The sequence below is a fragment of the Amphiura filiformis genome, chromosome 18 (genome assembly GCF_039555335.1).
Source record: "Amphiura filiformis chromosome 18, Afil_fr2py, whole genome shotgun sequence".
Taxonomy (NCBI): Eukaryota; Metazoa; Echinodermata; class Ophiuroidea; order Amphilepidida; family Amphiuridae; genus Amphiura; species Amphiura filiformis.
In genome coordinates, this window is record NC_092645.1 from 61766284 (window position 1) to 61790899 (window position 24616).

Here is a 24616-nt window from a genome sequence, read left to right on the forward strand (position 1 = left end):
TTGAACATCTGGTTTATGTCAATTCAGTTTACAAAATAGTATCACCCAAATGGTCAATCAGAGAGAAATTATTGGTTGGCACCATGAAGTTTGGCTCCAATAATACTGTATTTCGTCAAATAGGCGCCCCCCTCAAATAAACGCCCCCACCACTTTTTTCAACCAAGATGTTTCAAAAATGCCGATATTTCCATGCTATCTTGTGTAGTAAGCTTACCAAGTTGCACACATGGTCGATAATAGCGTCACTTTTTGCCGAAAATCTGGATTGAAAAGCCGGAAGTGAACCAGAAGTTAGTGTTTCTAGTTCATAGTTCGTCATTTTAGCGTGAGTTTTAAGTTTACTTAATGATTTTAACGGGAATTATCGTTCTAAAATTGACCTTGAATAAACGCCCCCATTTGAAAATGCAACGCCCAGGGCGTTTATTTGACTAAATACGGTAGGCTGCATCAAAATGATTGGTACCCATCCGCTTTCCAGTGATTAAAGACAGCCACATCAAAATGCAACATATCCACCAATATGTTGAATAATGTATGTCGTAAATGGTCATACCACTAAAATTGCTGCATTTGGAAGAAGCTGTCTTTTCAATAAACATCATATCGATGGGTACAGCTAGTGTCCTAGCCAGCCACCTGTCCCCCTGTATTTTGGACAGGCAGTTTGCTCCTGGGACAGTCAAGATTAATGCTTGTGGCAGATGCAAAATTTTAAAAATAATAAATCTGTGAACTTAAAATAAGTAATAAATGATTAATAAATAAAGGCTATAAAAATAGCTATTTGAACTGACTGAATCGTCAGCAGGTGCAGAGGTCTGGTTTTGGTGAAAATGACAGACACTTGTCAAATTCTCGCCAAGACCTGGATGGGTACCAATCATTTTGATACAGCTTGTACAATCTATTGCACGTACTTCTTTTAGTGCACATACATTCCTTATGAATAAGTACTGTTGCCATATATATATATTTAAATATTACTGTTAATTGTTACTGTTTACTGTTAATTACTATGATTAATTAAAAATATTGACTTGTACATATTAAACTATAAATTAAATTGTCTAATTATTCAGAGTTACGGGTACCGGGTACATGATAAAGATCATCGAGCGTGTAGAAGAGGCAAATTATTTGCCTCTTGTATGCGCTCGATAACCACTGGGCCAACCGTCTTGTCATGATTTGTTTATCACTTCTGCATCCACACTACACAAACTCTGAACAAATAAGAAATTTACTCTAGTAATTCATTGGAGTTTTGCAACCAGGCTCAAGATACTTTGGTACTGTGCAAATTTCTTGAACACAGCAAAGAAAATTTTTACTATTCTTGAACTGATTCTGAATTTGGATTACTTCACAGATCAATATGTCAATATGATATTTGACACCTTTTATACATTCAATTCTGAATTATTGTACCTTTGCCATTCATTTGAAGATTAATATACATGTGACATATTGGGATATTCCAGTTGAAGTCCATACACCCCCTATGGAAGACATGACCTTTATCTACCACACAGGACATGCAAATTTAAAATGGGGTCACTTAAATGGGTGGCTCCATTTTAAATTTACATTCCCTGTGTGGGAGATTAAGCTCATGTCTTCCACAGGACTGAAGGTGTGTGGATTTTCAACTAGAGTTGCCCATTTCATCATACAGTAATTATAAGCAAACTTAGTAATAACAAATTTTGAAATTGGAAAAAATATCAAGAACTATATTTTGAGTTGCAAATCAGACTTTTCAAGAAAATAGTCAACGGATAATTTGTGAATGCACCAGACGTACCATGTCTTTGGTTTACTACAATATATAAAAGCAAAAGAGTAATATCAAAGTTGAAAAAAAATATCAAGAACCATATTTTGAGTTGCAAACCAGACTTTTCTACAAAATAGTCAATTACAGTAGCTGGTAGACAAGAACAGCACACTCTTGCACATGCCTGGTCAATTAGGGCATAGGCGGGGCTTTGTGTTCCCTTTTGTGACCCTTCATGAGTGCCGAATGAAGATCGATATGACTTGCTTTGTGTAACTGGCCAATCAGATAACCTGTCTGTTGTCATGATTGTTGGGCGTTTGAATTAGCCAATCCAGTCCCCACTTAAGTGTGTACCTGGCCAATCAGATACCCTGTCTGATATGACTGTGGGATGATTGAATTACATGTAGCCAATCATGTACATGAGCAAGAGTGCACTGTCCTTCTCTGCCATCCACTTTACCATCCACCTCAATTACAGTAGCTGGTAGACAAGAACAGCACACTCTTGCACATGCCTGGTCAATGAGGGCATAGGCGGGGTTTTGTGTTCCCTTTTGTGACCCTTCATGAGTGCCGAATGAAGATCGATATGACTTGCTTTGTGTAACTGGCCAATCAGATAACCTGTCTGTTGTCATGATTGTTGGGCATTTGAATTAGCCAATCCAGTCCCCACTTCAGTGTGTACCTGGCCAATCAGATAACCTGTTTGTTATGACTGTGGGATGATTGAATTAGCCAATCCGGTCCTCACTTCAGTGTGCAACTGGCCAATCAGATAACCTGTATGTTATGACTGTGGGATGATTGAATTAGCCAATCCGGTCCTCACTTCAGTGTGTACCTGGCCAATCAGATATACCCTGTATGTTATGACTGTGGGATGATTGAATAAGCCAATCTAGTCCCCACTTCTGTGTTTACACATTGTACATGCACCACAGGTAAGAGAGTGCTGTTCTTCTCTGCCATCCACCTAGTGTAATCATTGTGAATGCACCAGAAGTACCATGTCTTTGGTTTACTACAAGGAAGAGTTACTGAATTTTTTTGGTTTTCTATAATAAGGAAGAGTTACTTTAAAACTGTTTGACAGTTGCACTATTGGTCTACTTTTGGTAAATAAAATAGTTGATTATATACACATATACAAAGGAAGGACACTTGTGATAACATACATAGAAATTAACATGATTTAATGATACTCTAAACTAAACTGCCTCTTGCCTACTGCTGTCAGTGACTTCAACTCTTTGTGAAAGCTGTAACTGGCATGCACCTATACAGCATCTTTACAGGCAGGTGGTCCGATTGCATACAATTAATGTTTTCTACCTCACATGCATGGAGGCCCATCACGCAAACATTCTTATTCTCAGTTTTGAGTTAAATAGGACTATTTCACTTGAAATCCATAGACCTCCTATGGAAGATATGCCCTTAATCTCCCACACAGGGGTGTTGATTTCAAATGGAGTCACCCATTCAGGTAACCCCATTTGAAATTGCCCCCTGTGTGGAAGATTAAGGTCACATCTTCCATAGGGGGTGTATGGATTTCAACTGGAATAGCCCATTGCTCTAGCAGTTTGGAGTCTAGTAGCAAAACTGTGCATCATAGTGGCCCGTAGAACAGTACATGATTTCCGGAGTAGTACACCACCTCTAACCATGCCAAGACATTGCCAAGCTGGATACAATGAAATTCATTCTGACGTCACTGACAGCACTTGGCAAAAAACAGTCTAGTTCAAGTTTTCAACTTGTTAGTTGATATGCAAAGGCCGTAACTGCTTAATTATTGTCATGACACTCTTCACTGACACAATAAGAATAAGTGGATTCTCTCACTTTACACATCTTATTTACATCATGGTTACTGTTATAAGGTTCAAGCAACTTTCCTGGAATAAAATTCTAGTTTTGAGTTGGTCAAAGTTAATTCTACAATCGTCCCTTGCAAATTTTGAAAATGTGATGGCTGTGCAACAGTGAGGCAGACATTCCAACGCATACTTAAGATAATTACGGCAACTCCCTGAAAGGTGCATGATAGATAACGATAAATACATGTACCTTCATCCACCCAAGTCAAAAATTGCAATACACAGAACTTGAGTAATTAAGAAAATAATGCTTACAAGTTACATTACGAAATCTAAAATGCTTTTTTTCTGTCTTATATGACAAAACATTCTCCAATGCTGCAATTAGTACCGGTAGATACATTGTACTTGCCCCATCCTACTAAGTAGTAAAAGAGCGCTACATCATCCATGTCCATGCACTTTTCAACTTCTCAATGTGTTGCTTTGGCGATTGAGTGTTTCTAGGATGAAGTCCAATCTCTTCAAACACTTTCAATCTTTCTCTGATTTTGTCTCAGCTTTGCAAAGGAGTTACCATGGTGATAGTGATACGGTCCATCCTTAAGAGTGAGACAAGAGTATAACATCACCTTGTCTTAATCTAGCTTAGCACTTTGCCATGGTAACCGAGTGTTTCTAGATTAAAGTTCAGTATTTTCTGGCAAGAAATAAATATCTTCTTCAGAGCATAACACAACATTTACACCTCCTATGATTCTCTGATGGTTTGGTTGGCAGTATTGGCGGGTTCTCCTCAGCTTGAAATTTCCTGCAATTTAAAAATGTATTGCAATTGCTGTGGTTATTAGTTTAGTTTATCACATACAATGATTTTGTTTCAAAAATATTAAGATTCATGCAAATTGACAAACCACAAATAACTATATGACGTCCTTTATAATGTACTCTTAAACAGCTATAAGTCTGATGGGCATATCCTTGTATCTAAGCCATGTTATATCTCGCAATAGATATGCCTATGATACGTATGATGACTACGCATATAAGAATACACATGTTGTGCAGCACTGATCAAATATTTGGGGAGGGATGCTCCCCTTCCCCCAATGTTAGGCAAGTCACTGCATAATTTTCTGAGTCGTAGCAAATCAGTACCTTAATCACAGTGTTGGCATCACTGATTGTCACATTCATTCAGCCTGTACACAGGGATGAAAGTGGCCTGAAGTGACTTGGCAGAAGAAGCCTGAAAAAGCGCGTAAATTTGGGCTAAAAAGCCTAAAAACGGGCTGAAAATAAATAAAAGTGCGGAAATTTGGAGTAGCAAAAGGCCTGAAATCAGGCAATTGCCTGAAAACTGACATCCCTGTGTACAACTAGTGCATTCTGCACATGACAACAAGCAGATTACATCCACTCTGTTCATGTATCATACAAACCTTATAATTTTGACAAGCTGCATGAAAGACTGGTCTACATTCATTCTAGTTTTGGCACTGGCTTCCAAATACTCAATCTTGAGTTCTCTAGCTAACTGCTGCGCTTCCTCTGCTGATATCTAAAAAATAGAAAGTTAACCCCATGAGAACTACCTGCCAATTGGCCAAAAAGAAGTTTTCATTATCAATTGGACCAATCAGCAACATTGTTAGAATAATTTCACCACACAAAAAAAAATGGGTGAATTATTTGCAAAGATCCATTCTGATTGGTGATTAAAATGAAGATATCATGTAATTGACCAATCAGAGGCAATGTTAGATCGGCAGGTAGCACAAGTAAAATCATTGCACTCTACAGAAAGTCACTGACCACCTTGACCCAAGATAAACAATTAAGCATCATTCAGAACCCTAATCAGCCTACATATAGAATACCCATCACAGCCTTAATCAGCTTCCCAAGTTTAATATGGGTATACTGGGACAGTCTGTTATTTGCAGTAAGTTCCTAGGGAAAGTTCCTGCAAACTCCATTTTACCATGAGATCAGAAGTATGACACTGTGGGGCTTGAACGTGTACCTTCACACATCATGTACCTCATGATTGAGCTAACTGGACTGCTATATCTGAAGGGAGAAATAGTTTATTGTTGTTGGGCAGGAAAAACCTCCTATGTACGTGTGGCCCTTGAACATATCTAAAACAAAACTGCTAAAAGGGTTACATAGGAGGCTTTGCTTTAAACATGTTCAGGGGCCAATGACACATAGGTTTTTCCTTACCAACGACGATATGAGAACAATTATCAGAGGAGGGAGTGTCATCACTAATACAGCATGATGGAACCTTTCCAAAGAGGTTGGACTACAAAAAGCTTGGACTCCTCCATCATTGTGTGTGACCATAATGTTACTGCATAGTACAGGATACTACAGCATGTGGGGTGGGCTTGGTAACACCCACCCATGCCACCTAGGCCAAATAAGTGCCTCATAGCCGGCTCTCAACATGCCTGCCACGTGTGTACCACCCGCTTGTACCATCTCTTTTTGCCTCTTGCCAAACCCACAAAACAGGCACAAAACCAGTCTCCTCTATATAACATACTACAAAATACTGGATGCCTCCCCTTTATGGGTAATGCATGTGGCAGGCAACACATCTACAGTGTACCTCCAACCAATCCATAGTAAAGGTAACATGTTTTATGGTTGCCATAGTTACTTACCACTCTCTCATGGTCAAGATCTGCTTTGTTGCCTACTAGTACCATTGGAAACTCATCCCTATCTTTCACCCGCAATATCTGGCGATGGAATTTATATGTCTCGTCAAAACTACAAAAGAGGCAAAAAGTTAAACAGTGAGAGACAATAATGTAAGCTTTTGCCTGGATCATAAATATCTGTTATATAGTGTTTTTTGCCTACTGAAGTGAGTGATTTCAATGCATCAAGGCTGCTGTTTCGTGCCCTTATCTACACACGTGTATATAGCTACTGTCCGAGTGACAAAGGTACAGTATGCAAGATTTTGAAAACATAATAATGAAGTTAATCGGTCATTGCCTGCAGGGTGCAGAGTGGATTAATAATTTTGCTCCCACCCAGACAAAGATGGAGCTTCTTACAAAATGTTGAATAAAATTTCTTCACCAAATTTGCTGTAAAATATGATGTCATATGTTAAATGATATATCTATAACAGCTATTTTAGCACACATTTGCTTCAGAAATCCCTGACCAAAGATGATGCTATGATTTTGAAAATAATTTAACTTCATCATTACCCTTATATATGTGAAAAAATCTTATGTATGTATATGGCACCTTAACGCTTTGCCAAAAATCATTACATAACATGTCCTACAACTGTCAAGAAGGTTTCTGAACATTTTAAGCTGGAATAAATGAGGTAAAATTCAAAAGAAAACCACTTAGCTGCTGAAACATGGAGCTCTGGGGATTTGGCGAATAAAACCGTGGATCCCCGGTTTAATAATAAATCAATTTTACTCTAATTAAAGCACTTCAGGCTTATAGTCTTTCACATGTATGCTATTTTAGGCATTGGGCATTACAGTCATGTAAAAAGTGGAAATGCAAGAAAAATTGCGGGCGTCACTGTGAAGCTAATCAAAACATCATGCAAGCTCAACTGCCTTTAACAGATAACATGTAGCAGCAGAAGATTTAATTCAAACCAAGAGCAGTGAGGGTAAAATAATGATTTAATTAATCCAATTCAATAACTATATAAGTACAGCTATCCAAACTCACTACTGTATCATCATGAGGATCTGTATCAAGCTCATCTGTAAGGACACCGTTCTATAACCCCAATATGTTGTACATTGACAGAATGACCTCTGAGTATGTTGGGTACTAGTAACTCATATTCCTCAACTTGAGGTCCAAATTTGAGCTTTGCTTGTTTAATTGGGGTCATTGGGCCCCAGAGAATGAGATCATTATGGCCCATGGTGCATCTTGATTTAATCTGTGCAGTCAAATATGACCATATCAAGCATATTTTAATTCACTTATCTGCAATATTGCATTTACTATTTATACTACAGTCTACGATGTATTTTGACAACACTAAATTGTGAGTGGGCAAGCTCCGTTCTGATATTACCATATCAAGCATATTTAAATAAGTCATTTGCAACATTGCATTTTATAATAAAGGTCTAGGATGTATTTTGAAAACACTAAATTGAAAGTGGGTGAATGTAAAGCACAATAGGCCAATTCCGTTATCCAGTAGCAGCGCCGGGAATTTTTTTTGGGGGGGGGGCATTGGTGGAAGAGTAAATTTCAAGGAGGTGAAATCAACAAATTTTGCGCAAAACTGCTGTAAAAAGTTCAAATTTTCATAATTTTGGGATTTACTAGGGAGGCAACACTATGCCCCCTGTGTTGCACCGCCACTGCCACGCTACTGCCGATATCACCAATATTAACAACATGGTAGTTTGGTGTTATTCAGTGTTCGATTTACCACCTGCATGCCTGCACATATGCAGGTGACTTTGATTCTGTGCAGGTAACTTTTCAAATGTACCTGCACAAGTACATGTAGAATTTTAGTCGTAAATGTTGGAATCAGAAACATACAATCCCGGGCATACAATGTGCCTCGAATCAAAGAAGTACTTGCATTGAGGGGGCAAAGTGAATTTTTTTTTTGGGGGGGAGGGGACAAAATCAACAAATGTTGCCCAAAATTGCCGCAAAACGGGTAAATTTGTGTAATTTTGGGTTTTATGCCTTGAAAGTGGAGGGGGGGGGGGGGGACAAGAAAAAACTGCCTTTAATATCTATTTCTTAATTAATTTTTACTTTTGCTCATTAGATGTTGTACTGTGCTTTTAGGCCATGCAATAAATATTTCCCCATGGCTAAAGCAAATTGTCTAAATAAACAATATTAAAATAAAGGATTATTTTTACTTGCCAAGTTTTTAATGTTTAAATATAATATTACCACAACATACATGTCATAATTTAGTTGAATTAATATTTTTTCCCCTATTAAAATAAAAATATTTTCCCCACCCCTGGTACACATAATCAGTGCACTGCATATCCTGGGGCCCAAGTCCAGAGCATGTACTCCTGAACATGGCTGCTATAATATGGACATAATAATACTTTCAATTATACCTACATAGTAATATCACTGACTGACGAGACCTATATATTTAGTATGACTGAGGCTAATATTAATTTCATGATTATGTTGCAAGCCTAATTCAGTATGACATATTCCGTGCCCTGGTCTACGCACCAATGATAACAAGATTACCTCCATTCCTGCAGCCATCTAGATTGGCGCTCCATCAAATTTGATGCATATTTTTAGAAACATAATTGCAAATGGCTGAGGGGTATATGTGGCTAAATTGGTGCATCTTATGCCAATGATTAGCTGAAGTGAACAAATTAAACTATGTATATGTGTAACAGTTTGCAATGTAAATTGTAATTTAAAGCTTTGGGTTTAGATATGAGAACAGCTCCAACAAGAGCCAGAAAATGTTGGCAAGCTCTTAAAATATATTCATCATATTTCTGAAATTTAGTTTTCAGTGTTTTGGGATACATGTAGTAACCAAATGTGACATGATCAAGAGGAATGAATCAGATGTCGCTAGTATTTTTTTTGAGATATTGGCTAAAATAGTGTTCAAATTCTTTTGTTTTATATTGTTTTCTGCCATTGATAAATTGCTCATAAATGTCCGATTTTGATTTATAAACTGCCAGAAAATGATGTAAAAAACTTCTAATTGAAAATTGCTGACATGTGACTCATTCCCCTAGATCATATCACAAATATCCAAAGCACTTGATGAAAAAGAAGATTATTCAATCAATTATTTGTGTTAGACTTTCGCTTATCCCATCAATTCACCAGTGCTGTCGAAAACCAAGTCAACACTAGCATATTTTCATCATTATGTCGTAATTTCCAGATTATAAATTGTTGCCTATCTTTTCTCACAAATACAGGAACATTACTTTTTTCTTGAGATTTGAATGTTTCTGTAAAGTTAGAAAATAGGCTTATGGGCTTGGTCACCCACCTTTGCAAAGTATTTTTTGCGGAGACTTGAGAGCACATCGGACACACTAAATTGCATCCTAAATACAAGGAATGTCCTTCTAGGTATCAAATAATTTCATGGCAAATTATTATAAATTGACAATATTGACATTTCAGTCCTATATACTGTGCAAAGGTACGTGGGTGACCGAGCCCTTAAGTTTGTAAATGTATACTTTTCAAAATATTGATAATTTATCAAAAGGTCATTAGAAATTAGTATCAATGCAAATATGCAAGTAATTTGTCCAAAATTTTAAACTTGGTCTACACTGAGACGAATTCGTCTCAGGTCTACACAAGGTGCTCTTTCCTGTCAATATGATTGTGTTACAATTGTATAATTTGTATTTATCAAAATTAGTATTGTGTGTCCGCTCAATGTCGTAGGCATACTACAATTGTCACGGTCATCATTCGCTAATGATCAGTTTGTAGCATAATCTTGTCATAATTGCCGATCATTGTGTCGTAATCACTTCTGGTTATTACAAAGTCCATTGAGTATAAACATGATACAATGACAAAATTTAAATGAAAAACTCAAATTGGATTTCATCCAAGAAATGAGTAATGTAAGTTGATTGTATTACATACATTTGTATTAATACCAATTTTAATACCATGCACGTGATGTGACTTTATGCGATATAAATGTACGCTATCATTCTAGACAGGCTCACATGACATTGATTATTAGCTAAATGTATGTTATCTGTGTCTGTGGTTAGCCTAAATGGTTTCAAATTTGCTTTTTTTATGATAAAATATTCGAAATATTAAACAAAAGTTATTTTTTTTCTATTTTATCTAAGATACTACTTGTATTCAGTAGGCTTACAGTACCGATACACTAGCTCAGACAATCATGACAAAGGTAATTTTATATTCAACCAGTACTACTAAACTTAAAGCCATATTGTAACATTTCAATAAAAATAGATTTGTACAAATGTAATTCTTTTCCATAAAATGTTAGTTTTTACAATAGAGTGTATTCAATAATACGTCACTCATGACCAGTGTTGGAGGACTCGGGACTCGGACTCGGACTCGAGTCCGGACTCGAGTCCTTTTTTCAAGGACTCGGACTCGGACTTGGACTCGGAAGCTAAGGACTCGGACTCGGACCCCAAGGACTCGGGGACTCGGCTTGAGTCCTCCTCGAGTCCGCAAAATAGGGTCTTTTTAGGTCTTTTATTTTCGTTCATTGTAAACTTCTTCTTATGCTTGATCAATGATCACATATCACATGATTAATTTAAATAATTTTGCATGCAAATAAATTCAGTTTACAAGTAAATAAAAGTACAACCAAAAAGCAAGATTGCTTTCAGTTATATCTTTAATTGGTTAAATGGATTTTAATCATATTCGTTTGTTTTGACATGGCTGTTTTGTTAGACGTAAGTCTAGAATGTACATGAATAATAATAATATTCTGGGGCACTCAAGTTAAATTTTGGTAAGGGTGTGCGGCGCCGAACTTTAGGAACTATAAGAACTGATTTGGGGGCAAAATAGAGGCTTGATGAACTGAAATTTCAACATTTTTGTGGAGGTCTGTGAACTAAAATTGGGCCAAATGATAGGCTTTGGAGCTAACAAATTCAAAATGTTTCCAAATTTGAGCTAAAGAGCTACAATTTTCAGAGTGTTAGGCTCAATGAACTGGAACATGATGCAAATGTGTTAAAGAACTGCCGGAGAGTCTGAAAAAGGGACCCTTGACCACCGCACATACCCGTACCACCTTTACATGTGAGTGACCCCCCCCAACACCTCTTCGTTTTTGGCAAGCCGAGAGGGGGGAACAAGCAATTTTTGGCACATTTGGGGCACCTTTCAAATAAAACGCTCTAACAGTAACAAGGCTTAGAAAACAGTACGGAAATGCTTACTTAATGCAAATTTCCCTGCTCGCTGCGCTCGCAACATATATATTCTACCTCATTACTCAACTCACTTCTGTAAGCTTAACCATTACCTATCACAGCATATAGGATACTGTACTCCACTATTGGATTGGACCTTTTCATCAAATCAATATAATCTCCTGTTTGCATCATCTGTGAGTACTTGATTCATCAATTGTTCATCAATTGTTTGCATTGACTGGAACTACTCAGCTATGGGATACATTATCTTGTTGTCCTTGCTGCTGATTAATGTGCATGAGAGTATAGGCCTACCTTGCTCTGTTCATTATGAGGACAATGCTAAATTATATCATCGTTTGAAGTTCTCAGGATCACATGCTTGTTACTACAGTAATACATCGGCAACTTTTCAGCCAGATATTTTAGTGGCTGGGGACGTAAATCCAAACCCAGGTCCTGAAAGTTGTCCTGAAACTGATTCTATTGAACTGGATACTAATCGTACAATAAAATACCAGCGTGACGAACTCATAAACCTATGCTGCCCTCCATATACTATTTCTACCCGCTTCTCCACCATATTCAATCACTTCACTTAAGACGTCGCCGCACCCACAGAGGTAGGAGAGGGGGTACGCGCAATGATATATCATTGGTTTCCCCTCCTGCTGCTTCTCCGGTTTCAAACACCCGTCACATAAAGTGGATGTGCTTTAATGCTCAGTCATGTCGTCCAGATAGCCACGGACATTGCTGAAATCATAACTGATAATAATCTGGATCTTGTAATGTTAACAGAAACTTGGCTGTATGAGAAAGGCGATGAGCCATATATGAGTTTATGACCCTCACGGATTTAACTGTCATTCTTTCCCTCGTGGAGCCGGGAGGTGGTATTGCCATCATTGTGAGAGAATCTTTATCTAATATGATCACTCTCACTCACCTTGATTACACCTCCTTTGAAAGCGTGGAACTAAAACTGTCCATTCACCAAGTTTCCATCATATGTGTGTGCTTGTATAGACTGCACCCTGGTGAACATCTTGTTAAACATACTAGAGTTAACTTTCCAACTTTCTTGTCTGAATTTACTGACCTTCTATCATCTTACGCTAGTTTGAAGGTCGATGTATCCTTTACTGGGGACTTCAATCTCCATTATGAAGTTCCAACTGATTCTGAAGTCAGACGCACAATTTCGATTTTAACTGATTTTGGCTACTCTCAATATGTCGACAAGCCTACTCATAAGCTCAATGGTATCCTGGACTGGGTGGTTGTGCGGAATGACAGATGCGTTACCAAATGCGATGGCGTGTTGAAGTTTCCTGGTTTGTCCGATCATTTTGCTGTTTTTGGTCACTTTGATGTTTCTAGACATACGCCTAGTAGGCGCTTTCGGTGACCTCGCGTAATTTGCGAGCAGTTAACTTTGACAATCTAAAGCCTGATGTTGCTGGACTGACTGCCAGTGTTCTTTCCAGATCACCCAACTTGGATGTATGTGGTCTTGTTGACGCCTACAATACTGGTCTGCAACTAGTTCTTGACCAACACGCACCCCTGACTACTCGGCAGGTGAGGGATCGTGCATCGGCTCCTTGGTTGACGACTGAAGTGAGGGATGCAAGACGTGAGAAAAGGCGTGCTGAACGGCTCTGGAGGAAAACTGAATTGACTGTTCATAAAGAATTGTACATAAGTTCGAGGAATAATGCTAATAAGTGTGTTACTAATGCTAAGAGGCAATACTTTGCGGACAAAATTGACTCAGCTGCATCTTCCACAAAGCAGCTATTCACAATTGCAAATGACCTTCTCAGAAAATCTCAAACCTCAGTGCTTCCAAATAATGTTGCTCCTAGTGATCTCCCATAGTCTTCTGCAAATTCTTTGCAGACAAAATCCGCATCTAAGGGATAAACTTGATTCTTGTCAGTGTTTGCCACCATCTTTTACTGCTTTTGAGGGTCCTGTTTTCGATCACTTTGATCCTGTCACTGAAGATGAGATTTCTGAGCTGGTCCATAGTATGCCAACAAAGGGTTGCTTATTAGACCCACTTCCAGCGTATCTTGTGAAACAGTGCTTTGTTGATCTTGTTCCTTTGATTACTTATACTATCAATAAGTCCCTTATGAGTGGTATTGTTCCTATTCAGTTTAAGCGTGCTATTGTTGTACCCATCCTTAAAAAGTCCGGTCTTGATAATAACTGTCTTAAGAACTTTCGGCCAGTTTCTAACTTACCTTTTATTTCTAAAGTTCTTGAAAAGGTCGTCCTTAAACAGCTCCAAAAACACCTCTTTGACAATGATCTTATTGAAGTTCACCAATCCGCGTATAGAAAAGGCCATAGCGTAGAGACCTCTTAACAACACCGATGTGAAAAAAGTTTCTCTTGTGGCTCTCCTTGACCTCAGCGCCCGCGTTCGATCGCTTGACCATTCTATTCTCATTGAGCGGCTGGCGACCACTTTCGGTGTCCAAGGAGTTGTACTTGAGTGGTTCACTTCATACGTGACTGAGAGGTTTCAATCTGTTAATATTAATGGAGTGGTTTCGGACCCATTTCCATTACAGTACGGAGTCCCTCAAGGTTCCGTACTTGGGCGGTTTATTCACTCTTTATTCTCAACCTTTATCCGACATCATTATAATGCACAAATGTAATTTCCACAAGTACGCCGACGACACGGAAGTCTCGCAATCTGACACCCCAATCAACTTTGAGCTCACCATATCGTCCATTCAAAACTGTATCAGTTCCATCTTGAGTTGGATGAATAGCAACAAACTTTTGTTAAATACCGACAAGACTGAGATCTTAACTGTTGGTACGTCCTCTCGCATAAAACAAGTTGACAGAGAAGAAGATGATACCATCCAGATTTTGAATTCTGACATATCTTTCCAACAATCTGTTAAATACCTCGGTGTTCGGCTGGACCAAACGCTGTCCATGTCTGACCATATAAGTGATATATGTCGCTCTCTTTATTTATCTTTAAGACAACTTAGCACAATCCGTCCATATTTGTCTGAGAAAGCGACGTCGTGTCTTGTTAACTCTCTTATCACGTCTCGCCTTGATTTCTGTAATTCCACTTTGGCTGGTATCACTTCTGATCAAATTCTCCGCCTCCAGAGGATCCAAAACTCTGCCGCCCGGCTCATTGTTAAAAAACGTAAATATGATCACATCACCCCCATACTTTATGAGCTTCATTGGCTACCCATAAAATTCCGGATTCAGTTTAAATTATGTGTGTTTGCATACCGGCACTTTGAGGGTACCCTTCCGTCTTACCTCTCCGCGGTTCTCTGTACTTATGTTCCTCAACGCCCCCTCCGTTCATCATCTGCAAAGCTACTCAGGACCCCGCGTGTTAATTTATCATCTGCCGTATGCGTTCCTTTTCGTTATGCTGCCCCTGTAGCTTGGAATTCCCTTCCCAACAACATCCGCATAATATCACTTCTCTTGCTCAATTAAAATGTAGTCTAAAAACTCATTTTTTTCCAACATGCTTTCCCTGGTTCCTAAGGTTTTTTGTGTTTCACTGTGTGTCCTTTGGTTCTTTTTTGTTTTCGCGCCCTGAGATCTTTTTGATGATTTTTGCGCGTTATAAATACGCTCCATTATTATTATTATTATATAGCTGAACCATTTAAAGTTTGTAAATTGGGATCCCAAAAAAATGGCATGTGCAAAAGGGGTGCAAAGATTTTTGGCAGGCCGTGAAGGGGGGGTCAAGCGGTTTTTGGCAGGCCGAGAGGATAAGCGTTTTTTTTGCAATTTCACCTCCCGGGCTCCGCATAATTATTGCACAGCCCCAAACCAATACTAGGCACGCTAGGTGTGACTAGCAAATTATGTACTTACAAGAAAATAATATAGAACTAAAATTCTGGTTAAGTATAGGCCTACGTTGATAAAGTATTGGTGAAAACCCCGGGGGTTAAATTTGATACATAAGGACTCGGACTCGGACTCGGACTCGAACATTGAGGACTCGGACTCGGACATCAAAAATTGGCAGGGACTCGGACTCGGACTTGGACTCGGACACCAAGGACTCGGACTCGGACTCGGATGACGAGGACTCGACTACAACACTGCTCATGACAGAGTCATCCTCATTCAAATAAATTTCTGTCCTCCATAAGGTAACATGGGGCAATTCGCATGAAAATACAATAAAACAGGTTAGGTATGGATGGTTATGGAATAGATCTAGAGACCTGTCTCTCTGTCATCTTAAGCTATCTTAGAACTGTCCTCCATCATGGCTGTCATTTGAATTGTTATACCGTTCCGGTTGGTTTATTGCATACACTCTATTGCAGTCAGATATGCCCCCTTTTAATTTTGAGCCGAACAACTGAGGTAAAGCAAAGAAAATCGCAAATTCATTCTAGCGCCTATATTGGGGGAGACATTCATTATAAGACCTATATATTCATATTTCATGTATTTTGGTTCCTTTTCATATCTCCAATAAGGTATGACTCCCAGAGTGGTGTCAAATGAAAGAGAAAAGTGTAACAAATATAATAAAAAATATTTTCTCCACTCCTCATAAGATCCGGGACTCCGGGTCAATATTCATATTTTGGGTCTTTTCTACAAAACAAAAATTGTGACCCTTTTGGGTGCTGTCACATGAAAGAAAAAGTGTGACAGTGGAAAGCTGCATGGTTCAGCTATGGTGCGATAACCGCTCTGGTTTGACATCATGAGCGAGCTATTTAACCCCATGAGAACTACCTGACGATTAAAAAAAAAGAAGTTTTCATTATCAATTGGCCCAATCAGCAACATTGTTAGAATAATTTCACCACACAAAAAATTGGGGTGAATTATTTTCAAAGCTCCATTCTAATTGGTGATTAAAGTGAAGATATCATGTAATTGACCAATCAGAGGCAATGTTAAATCGGCAGGTAGTGCTCAGGGGGTGCATATTGAAATAACAGGATGTAATAACCAGAATTGCTCTCCATTAGTTGTGTAAATATGTAGGCATTACTTGTGCTGAATAAACTACAGGGTTTAGCAAAACCTACTTCCTCCACACAACTACAATACCTCTGATGACAGTTAACCCAGTGATTATACAGGCTGACTGGCTACAAGGCTACCATATTTACTCTATTAGACACCCCCTAGTCCATAAAAAGCCCCATGTCCATTAAACGCCTCCTTCCATTAAACACCCCATCTTTTTCTAAGAAAAAGTTACGAAATGTAGAAATTTCTATGCCATAGCATGTAAGCATCGTAAGTACACTTTTTGTAAGCTTAAAATATTGGCATGTCATAATGGCAAAATTGCATGGACAAACCCTCTTTTAAGTTCTAACTTGCATAACATACATGAAAGTAGAATGTTCATATATTTTTACTAAATCAATCACATTCTTGCATAAAAATGCACATTATAGATCTAATTTTGTAGTATTTTTTGATAATATGTCCCAGTATGGGTGCTGACGTGTTGAATCTCAAACTGGAAGTTGTATTTCGCAAATTCCGGAAACTAAACATTTTATTTTAAGCCTACCCTGATTGGTTATGAGAAAGTGTGGAATAAGATTCTGAAAATGTAATAATATGATTGAAAATTTGTCTACTCAAAGCCCATAAGCTGCAATTCTGATGTGTTGTCTGCCACACCTTGATCTAGATAGTTTGAGCAACCCTGGTCGACAGCACACAAAACTGAAATCTATATATCTGTGGGTGTGAAGTTTGTAATTATATGCTTGTGATATCTCATTATGGATTTCAATAACATCCTAATTCCAGGAAATCATGTGAATGTGAGATCGGAAGAATACCAAAACAATTGACTTGATGCAATATATACCCAGATACAACATGGCATCATCCAAACAGACTCACGTGTCATGTTGATTAGCAAGACAAATGAAAACCAAACTTACCAAACCAGGAATAATAAGCAAACATTATTTTTCAAAACTGTAGCTTGGAAAATCACCACAAAGATAATTTAGGGTTTGGGGTTTGATGCTTTCCCCTACTCCCCCCTTTTTTACTGTGATTATTAAAGATTTGTTAATGCTTTTTTTTGGAGAAAATTGGAAAAAAACAAACAAACGAAAATGGCAAATTGAGGAAACAGAATCTATTAAATCAGAAAAAAATTAGAAAATGGACAAATGATGGCTTTATGTATACCATACACATGTCCGGATATTTTTACAAACTCTGATAGACAGACAACAAAATTGACTTCTATCTGCGGTGTGTGATGTTTATAATAATTATGGTGATATCTCATAACAGATTTCCATAACATCCTAATTCCAGGAAATCATGAAATCATGTCATGTGATATCAGAGTTAATATAATGTTGGATATTTCATCATCCTAGATTAGAAAAGAAATATATATGCTGGCAATATATTTTAAAATAAAACTGAAACTAAAACTGGCATAATTCTAAAACAAATTTTGCAACAGTTGTAACACAAGTTGGTTTTACCATAATATTTTGTTCAAAGTTTTTAATCAGGGGTGCAGCCAGCTTTCTTGGTCAGCGCATAAAACATTTTGTATTTTACACTATTTTGGCCCATGATCGAGGTGAATTTTGATGGAAAAGGCGCTCCTTGCCCTTTTCTTATCCTTTGCCCTTTGGTCAGAGGGGCACTTTTTTTTTTTTTTTTTGTCAGGGGGGCAGCCTGCCCCCTGGCTACGCTACTGTTTTTAATCCATGCTTACATTTTGTTTAAAAAATAGGCATAAACATGTTGCCGTAGTGCCAATCTGTACAACAGTCCTATTTCACTTGCCTCACACCAGTCTACTTATGTTGATACTTGGCAGGATCCATTTGGACATGCAGCCAAGGAACTGTGACTTATGCTCTGAGTGCGGTAGAAAGTCCATTGTGCAGCAGTTCTATATACATGGTGATGACAGCCATCGTCAGTGGCGGCGGCAGGAATTTTTTTCGGAGGGCATAGTGAATTTCAGGGGTGGAATTTTAACAAATTTTGCGCAAAATTACAGCAAAATGTGAAAATTTTCGTTATTTTGGGTTTTTACTAGGGGGAAACAATTACATATATACCTTGTTCTATTTGTGAGAGCAAAGACGAGTAAGAAACCATCTCCTGTCCTCATGTACTGTTCCCTCATTGCACTGAATTCATCTTGACCTGCTGTATCTAAAACTGAAATAGAAATGAGGCAATGAATGTATCTGTCAATCAATCTTAACTCGCCTGGGTAATTTAATGTATCTCCCACCATCATCTGTCACTGACTTACTCATTTATTAGTAAGACTCACTCACTCTCTCATCTAACGACTCATCTACCTATATTCATCCATTAACCTACTCACTCACACACCTACTCACTCACCCCTCCATCCCTCCTTTATTCTTCTATTCACACTCACCTACTCACCCCCATCATACACATGGTTATATGGCCCTGGTTATATACATGTACAGGTTGAATGTCCTAAGGGTCATTAGTCCGAAAACCCAATAAGCTAAGCCTTAATCCTAAACCCTACCCACCTCTAACCCAAAATCAAACTCTAATTCTAACATTTACCCTAACACTGATCCTAATGCTAACCCTAACCCTGACCGTATCCCAAACCAAATCCTAACCTAATGCCTAGTGCCGTGGTCGACATGCCTTATGTCGACATAATGTCGACGTCGGCACGTATCCCGACATGTCGACATCAGAAAAGCAAGTTATAGGCCCAAAATTACTTGTTATTCAAGGTTGGAAACCAGAGAAATACTGCTACTTAAAAAAAAAAAAGCCAATTTTTTTACAAAGTTGGATACATTTGTTTATTTTGATTACCTTTGCTTCTATTGAACAGTCAGGGACACATAGAATTACCGTACTGACGCGAGTATAGTCCCACCTTCGAGTAAAGTCCCACCCCCAAATTTTCGATTTTCGAATTTTTTCGGCTTTGGAGTGTCCCAGGACCTAGACCTAAATGCTAGGATCATTCATGGTTGACCTAACAAAAAAAAAACAAAAAAATTCAAGATATTTTGTATTTTTAATATGAAAATTGATACTTGGTATTCATGTCATAATCTATTAATGATTTCAAAATGCATTCAAATTCAATGCATTTTGAAATCATTAATAGACTATGACATGAATACAAATGATCAATTTTCATATTAAAAATACAAAATATCTTGAAATTTTTTTTTTTTTTTTAGGTCAACCATGAATTTTTTTTGAAATTCGAGTATAGTCCCACCCCCAATTTTGAAAAATGTTCACCCAAAAGCGGGTGGGACTATACTCAACGTCAGTACGGTAGTATGCATTGCTAGCTGTTCAATAGAAGCAAAAGTAATTAAAATATACAAATGTATCCAACTTGTAAAAAAATTGGCATTTTTTTGTTTTTTTTTTTTTTTTGAGTAGCAGTATTTTTTTTGTTTACACACTGGCGAAGTCGGTATACAAATTATATCGACATGTCGACACTAAAAAACGGTGCCGACCACGGCACTACTAATGCCCTAAGCTGTAACTTTAACCCTTTTTGGACTAATGACCCTTCAGACTAAAACCCTGGTCAGATGTACATAAATACGTCATCCGACCATCATTTTCTTTACCATGGTCCAACTATAATAGTTAACTAAACAACGAACGGTCACACGGCAGTGTGCTATAGTCGGATAATGGTTAAGTGCAGTCATATAAACATGTATGCTAATTATGCTATCGGTACCATTCACGGGTCGATGCGTTGCCGAAATGTATGGTCGGATGATGCACTGTGGTCATTGATTGCTATTGCTTGTACTAACTATAGTCCGACCATAGTAACTCAGGGGGGGGGGAGATTGTATGACTATAGTCTGACCATGGTCGCGTATGGTCACACTTTACCCGTACAATGGTACAACAATCTTTACTTGGTAAAAACATGCATGTCTGACCGCTGTCTAATGGTCTGTTCCCGTACACAATCAACCCATATCATACACAAAATCACCCCCCCCCCACACACACACACACCAACCCTAACATTTACACATAATGGCAACCACAGATGGCGACCCACCTTTTTTTTTAATTTGCAGATGACACATTTGAATTTATTGGTTTCACCTTACACATGTACCATCATGGACATAGTTTTTGTGTTTACGCCAGCCAAGTGTGGACTGATCCTATCCCGTTAACATCATTCGGGAACCGTGGACTTCCGCAGTTCCTGGGCAAACAAATTTACACACAGATTTCCAATACCACATTTGCCCATGTTTACAAGAGCCATCAAGCATACACACACACCCCACCCCAAAAATCATTCCGACTAAAACAGTACGCCGCCAATCTATACTCACTCACATACAAATTTTAAACTCATTCACACTCTCACCATGATCACTCACTCATATTGGTTCACATTATATTGAATTGTAGGACGACACCACATCCCTAGGAAAAGTAGGCCTACAGGTATTTACATTGTATACTCGGACTTGTACCCAATACAAGCAGATAATATTATGGACAAAGTATTGTATTTGTATACGTTATTTGTATAGTGGCGAGACTTCCTAATAGTATTTGTGTTGTACTTGAATGTAAACATGCACACAATACTCATAGTTTAGCTTACATCAGGTAGTGTGATATCTGCTCAGGGTAAATTTTCCACATTTCCTTACGATCCTATTCCTATAACACATTTGCAGCACATTTCTTTCTCCATATACATTTATCATTTAGAATTTTTAAAGCTAAATTAATAAATCTGAATAATGCTATAAAAGCGCAGAAAAAGCTGTACATATCATTATGAATTCAGCAGAGAGACAAATAATCTAGTTGATTATGATCTATACTTGGATTCTATTTGACCAAATGCGTGATCACATACACATGTAGGCCTACCTTTTTTTTTTTTTTTGAATGAAGACCTGAATACCCAGGGAGGGTACTCAGTACAAATGACCATACAGGGATGTGCCGCAAACATAGGTAGCATTTACTGCCTTTTGGTATATCAATGACCCCTTTGTCTACGCCAATTTTGGTATATAGGTCTTTTTTCAAAATTTCCTCAATTTTTTTTTTTTGGAAAAGAGCCAATTTTGCCTCAATCTAGCCAAAATTTTTGAAATTTTGTTAAAACAAAGACAATTTGGGTTAAATTTGGGCAAAATTTTAACTTCTGGTATATTGATGGGTCCAAATTTCTTGAAAAATTGATATAATTGATGGGTCCACTTTCAAATTCTCAGTGGCATACCTCTACATGTACCAAAACCAAACTTGAGTCCCCCCTGGCCTGAATACTGCATTTAATATGGGACAGGGTTAATCTGTGATTTGCTAAAAGCTGAACAAAGTCAGACTTGGGTATTTTGGGAGCCCTATACCATTTGATTTATTGTCATGATGCCTGTACAAACAAAATGATAATTTACAACCTACAATGAGGGACTGATTGCCACTCATCTGTTCAGGAAATAGATAGGAGCTTTAATTAATTACACACAATGATCATAAATCAAAAGCTTGCTCACTGATACATCCTGAAAGTTTATTTCTGGTGTCATTATGTACAGGGTGTTTCTGCAGTAGTAGCTAGTTTGGTTCCAGGGGAGGCGGCACATCATAAATATTTGGTGGGTATATGTTCCCCCTGTATTTTGCGGTGATGGGTCTTTGGGGCTGACAGCATACTGGTAAAATGGGGTCTTTTGGAGCTGCAAACAAATAAAAAGGGGGGTCTTCTGGAGCTGCAGACAGTCAAACTCAAGGGTCTTTCTTGGCTTTTTGGCATAATGAAGTTACCTCCATTGAAAATTCGTCACAACCCCTACCTCTCTAACCCGGATTAGCGTTATCATAAGCCGTGCTCTAAAACCATAAACCCTGCCGTAAACAAACATATATATTTGCATAACAACACCCATTCATCTCTACGTCACAGCACAGAGCCTACACAGGTCGCATGATCAATTTGTGTTTCTATATTCTGATATGGAAAATGTGAATAAAAAAACCCGGGATATTACAGAAAATTTGTATCATCCTTTTAAGATTGTAGGAAACAAATAAAAAACAAGAAATAGAAGATAACATATGCTTTCAATGTAAAAGGAAGCAGATTCTTGCATTTGTATCCATTAATTTAGACAACGGCGAAAAAAGTGAGGAGAAAATCGATCGATAATCACGCACGCTATGTGTGTACAATGAATGGTGATGACATCCGCTAATTATAACTCAGGTAATTCGGCCTGGAAAGTCATTTACATATGACGTCCTTCGCATATATTCCCACCATCCAATCATATTTCTTTTTCACACACCATATAAGGATATAGTGGGCGTGCCTGAAAAAAAATTCCAGAGTTTTTGGTCAAGGCGTTTTGCTTCTACGACCTGATGAATATAGCGGTACTTTGAGACGAATTTGACATGTAATTTGATCGCTTTTCTGAGAAAGATTGCTCTGACATCGTCTCATACATGTAACCCTTCGCTATTCTTCTGAATAATATTTTTTTATGAAAATTACAGGTGTCTTTAAAAAGTATATTTCCTAGATTATGTGAGAATTCCAGTAAATTTGAGCATACCGTTTTCCTCTGACGACGCTAACTAGTAACACCCCCATACCTATAACACATGGATCTACGCAGTGTAAATTGGGAGGTCACGATGTATTGTGTGGGCTCTGTGTATTACGTATCGGGAAGAGGACAATAACTGCATTATGGTTGAAAATTGCCTGGGGAAAAAAACCCAGAAAGGTGAGGAATGACCAATTTAGGGGTCTTTTAGAGCTGAATTATGAAAATCAAAGGTGTTTTGGAGCTTTATTTTGGTCAAATTTAGAGCTGCGAAATCCAAAAAGGGGTCTTTCCGGGGGTACATACTCATATGGTCATTTGTGTTTTCTTTGACTATTGTTCAGTTTTTGTTTTTGTTATAGTGCCTTGGCGCTCTGAATTGAGTGGATATGTGCCTTGTCGCTATTATTATTATTATTATTTGTGTTAAGTGTCCCCCAGGCGTGTATACTTACTGTCCAGTTTAGCTACTACATCATCTATAACACATTGCTTCTGGTAGGAATCTTCTATGGTAGGGTCGTAATCTGATACAAAATAGGACTGCAAGGAAATCAAATTGAAATACACAAAATTATTAGTATACTGTAACATTTAGGCATATCGAGTGCCCAAATATTTGTGCTAAAAATTGCTTGGCCCCATCTGATCTGTCAAAAAATGCTTGCCTCCTCCCTCTGAATCTTGCTCAAAATGTTCCATCATAAGGCCCTTCACACTAGATAAAGCTCTTCACTGTGATCAAGCATTGAAAACTAATGGGTTTGATCGACATCAATCTCCTTTTGCTTGATCGCATCACATATTTTTAGAAAATAAATAAGGGAACAAGCTGGAACATAACAAATTTAGGTCTTTTGGGGATAAAATGTAGGCCTATATCTTCAATAAGAAAGGTCAAAATGGCTTTTCCTCCCAGCTACATACACTTTAAATACATATCATTACTAGATTTATAAGGAGTGTTAAATGTCAAAAATATAATTTTTTAATAATTTGTCATAAAAGTTGAAAGCGAATTTAAAAAAATCTAAATTATTTGATATCAGAAGAATAATCCTCATATGTGACATAACACAGTTTAAAGTCAGGGGTTTCAAAATTTGCCAATTTTTAAATGATTTACAACTTTTGACCATAGCAACCATTACCTTTCATACATGCTATTACCACCAAACTTTGCACAGACACTTATTATATCCTATCCTAATTATTAAAAGAGAAAGAAACCACACTTCATCTTATTTTTGCATATTTAATGAGTTATTAATTAGATACTCATTAATCAGTGTCGGATATCGTTAAAAATAAACGGATAAAAATTCACACACATTACCATGTCCAATAATGTTGATATCAGCTGTGTTAACGAAAGCTTTTAGACAATTTATACAATAAAAGCAAATAAGAAACACTTAAAACAATTAAAAAAGA

The 24616-nt window shown here is 37.8% G+C and overlaps 1 protein-coding gene across 1 annotated transcript in view; it reads right to left on the reverse strand.

Annotated features, from left to right (window-relative positions):
• Window positions 1-422: 422 nt before the first annotated feature.
• LOC140138903 (ras-related protein R-Ras2-like) overlaps window positions 423-24616 on the reverse strand; it is a 57127-nt gene continuing 32933 nt past the window's right edge. Inside the window, exons 2-6 of the mRNA XM_072160688.1 lie at window positions 23638-23725; window positions 18659-18761; window positions 6291-6399; window positions 5058-5176; window positions 423-4426 (exon numbers count right to left, since the gene is read on the reverse strand). Coding sequence (XP_072016789.1) covers window positions 4339-4426; window positions 5058-5176; window positions 6291-6399; window positions 18659-18761; window positions 23638-23725 — 507 coding nt within the window. The 3' untranslated portion in view covers window positions 423-4338. The remainder of the gene's footprint in view (window positions 4427-5057; window positions 5177-6290; window positions 6400-18658; window positions 18762-23637; window positions 23726-24616) is intronic.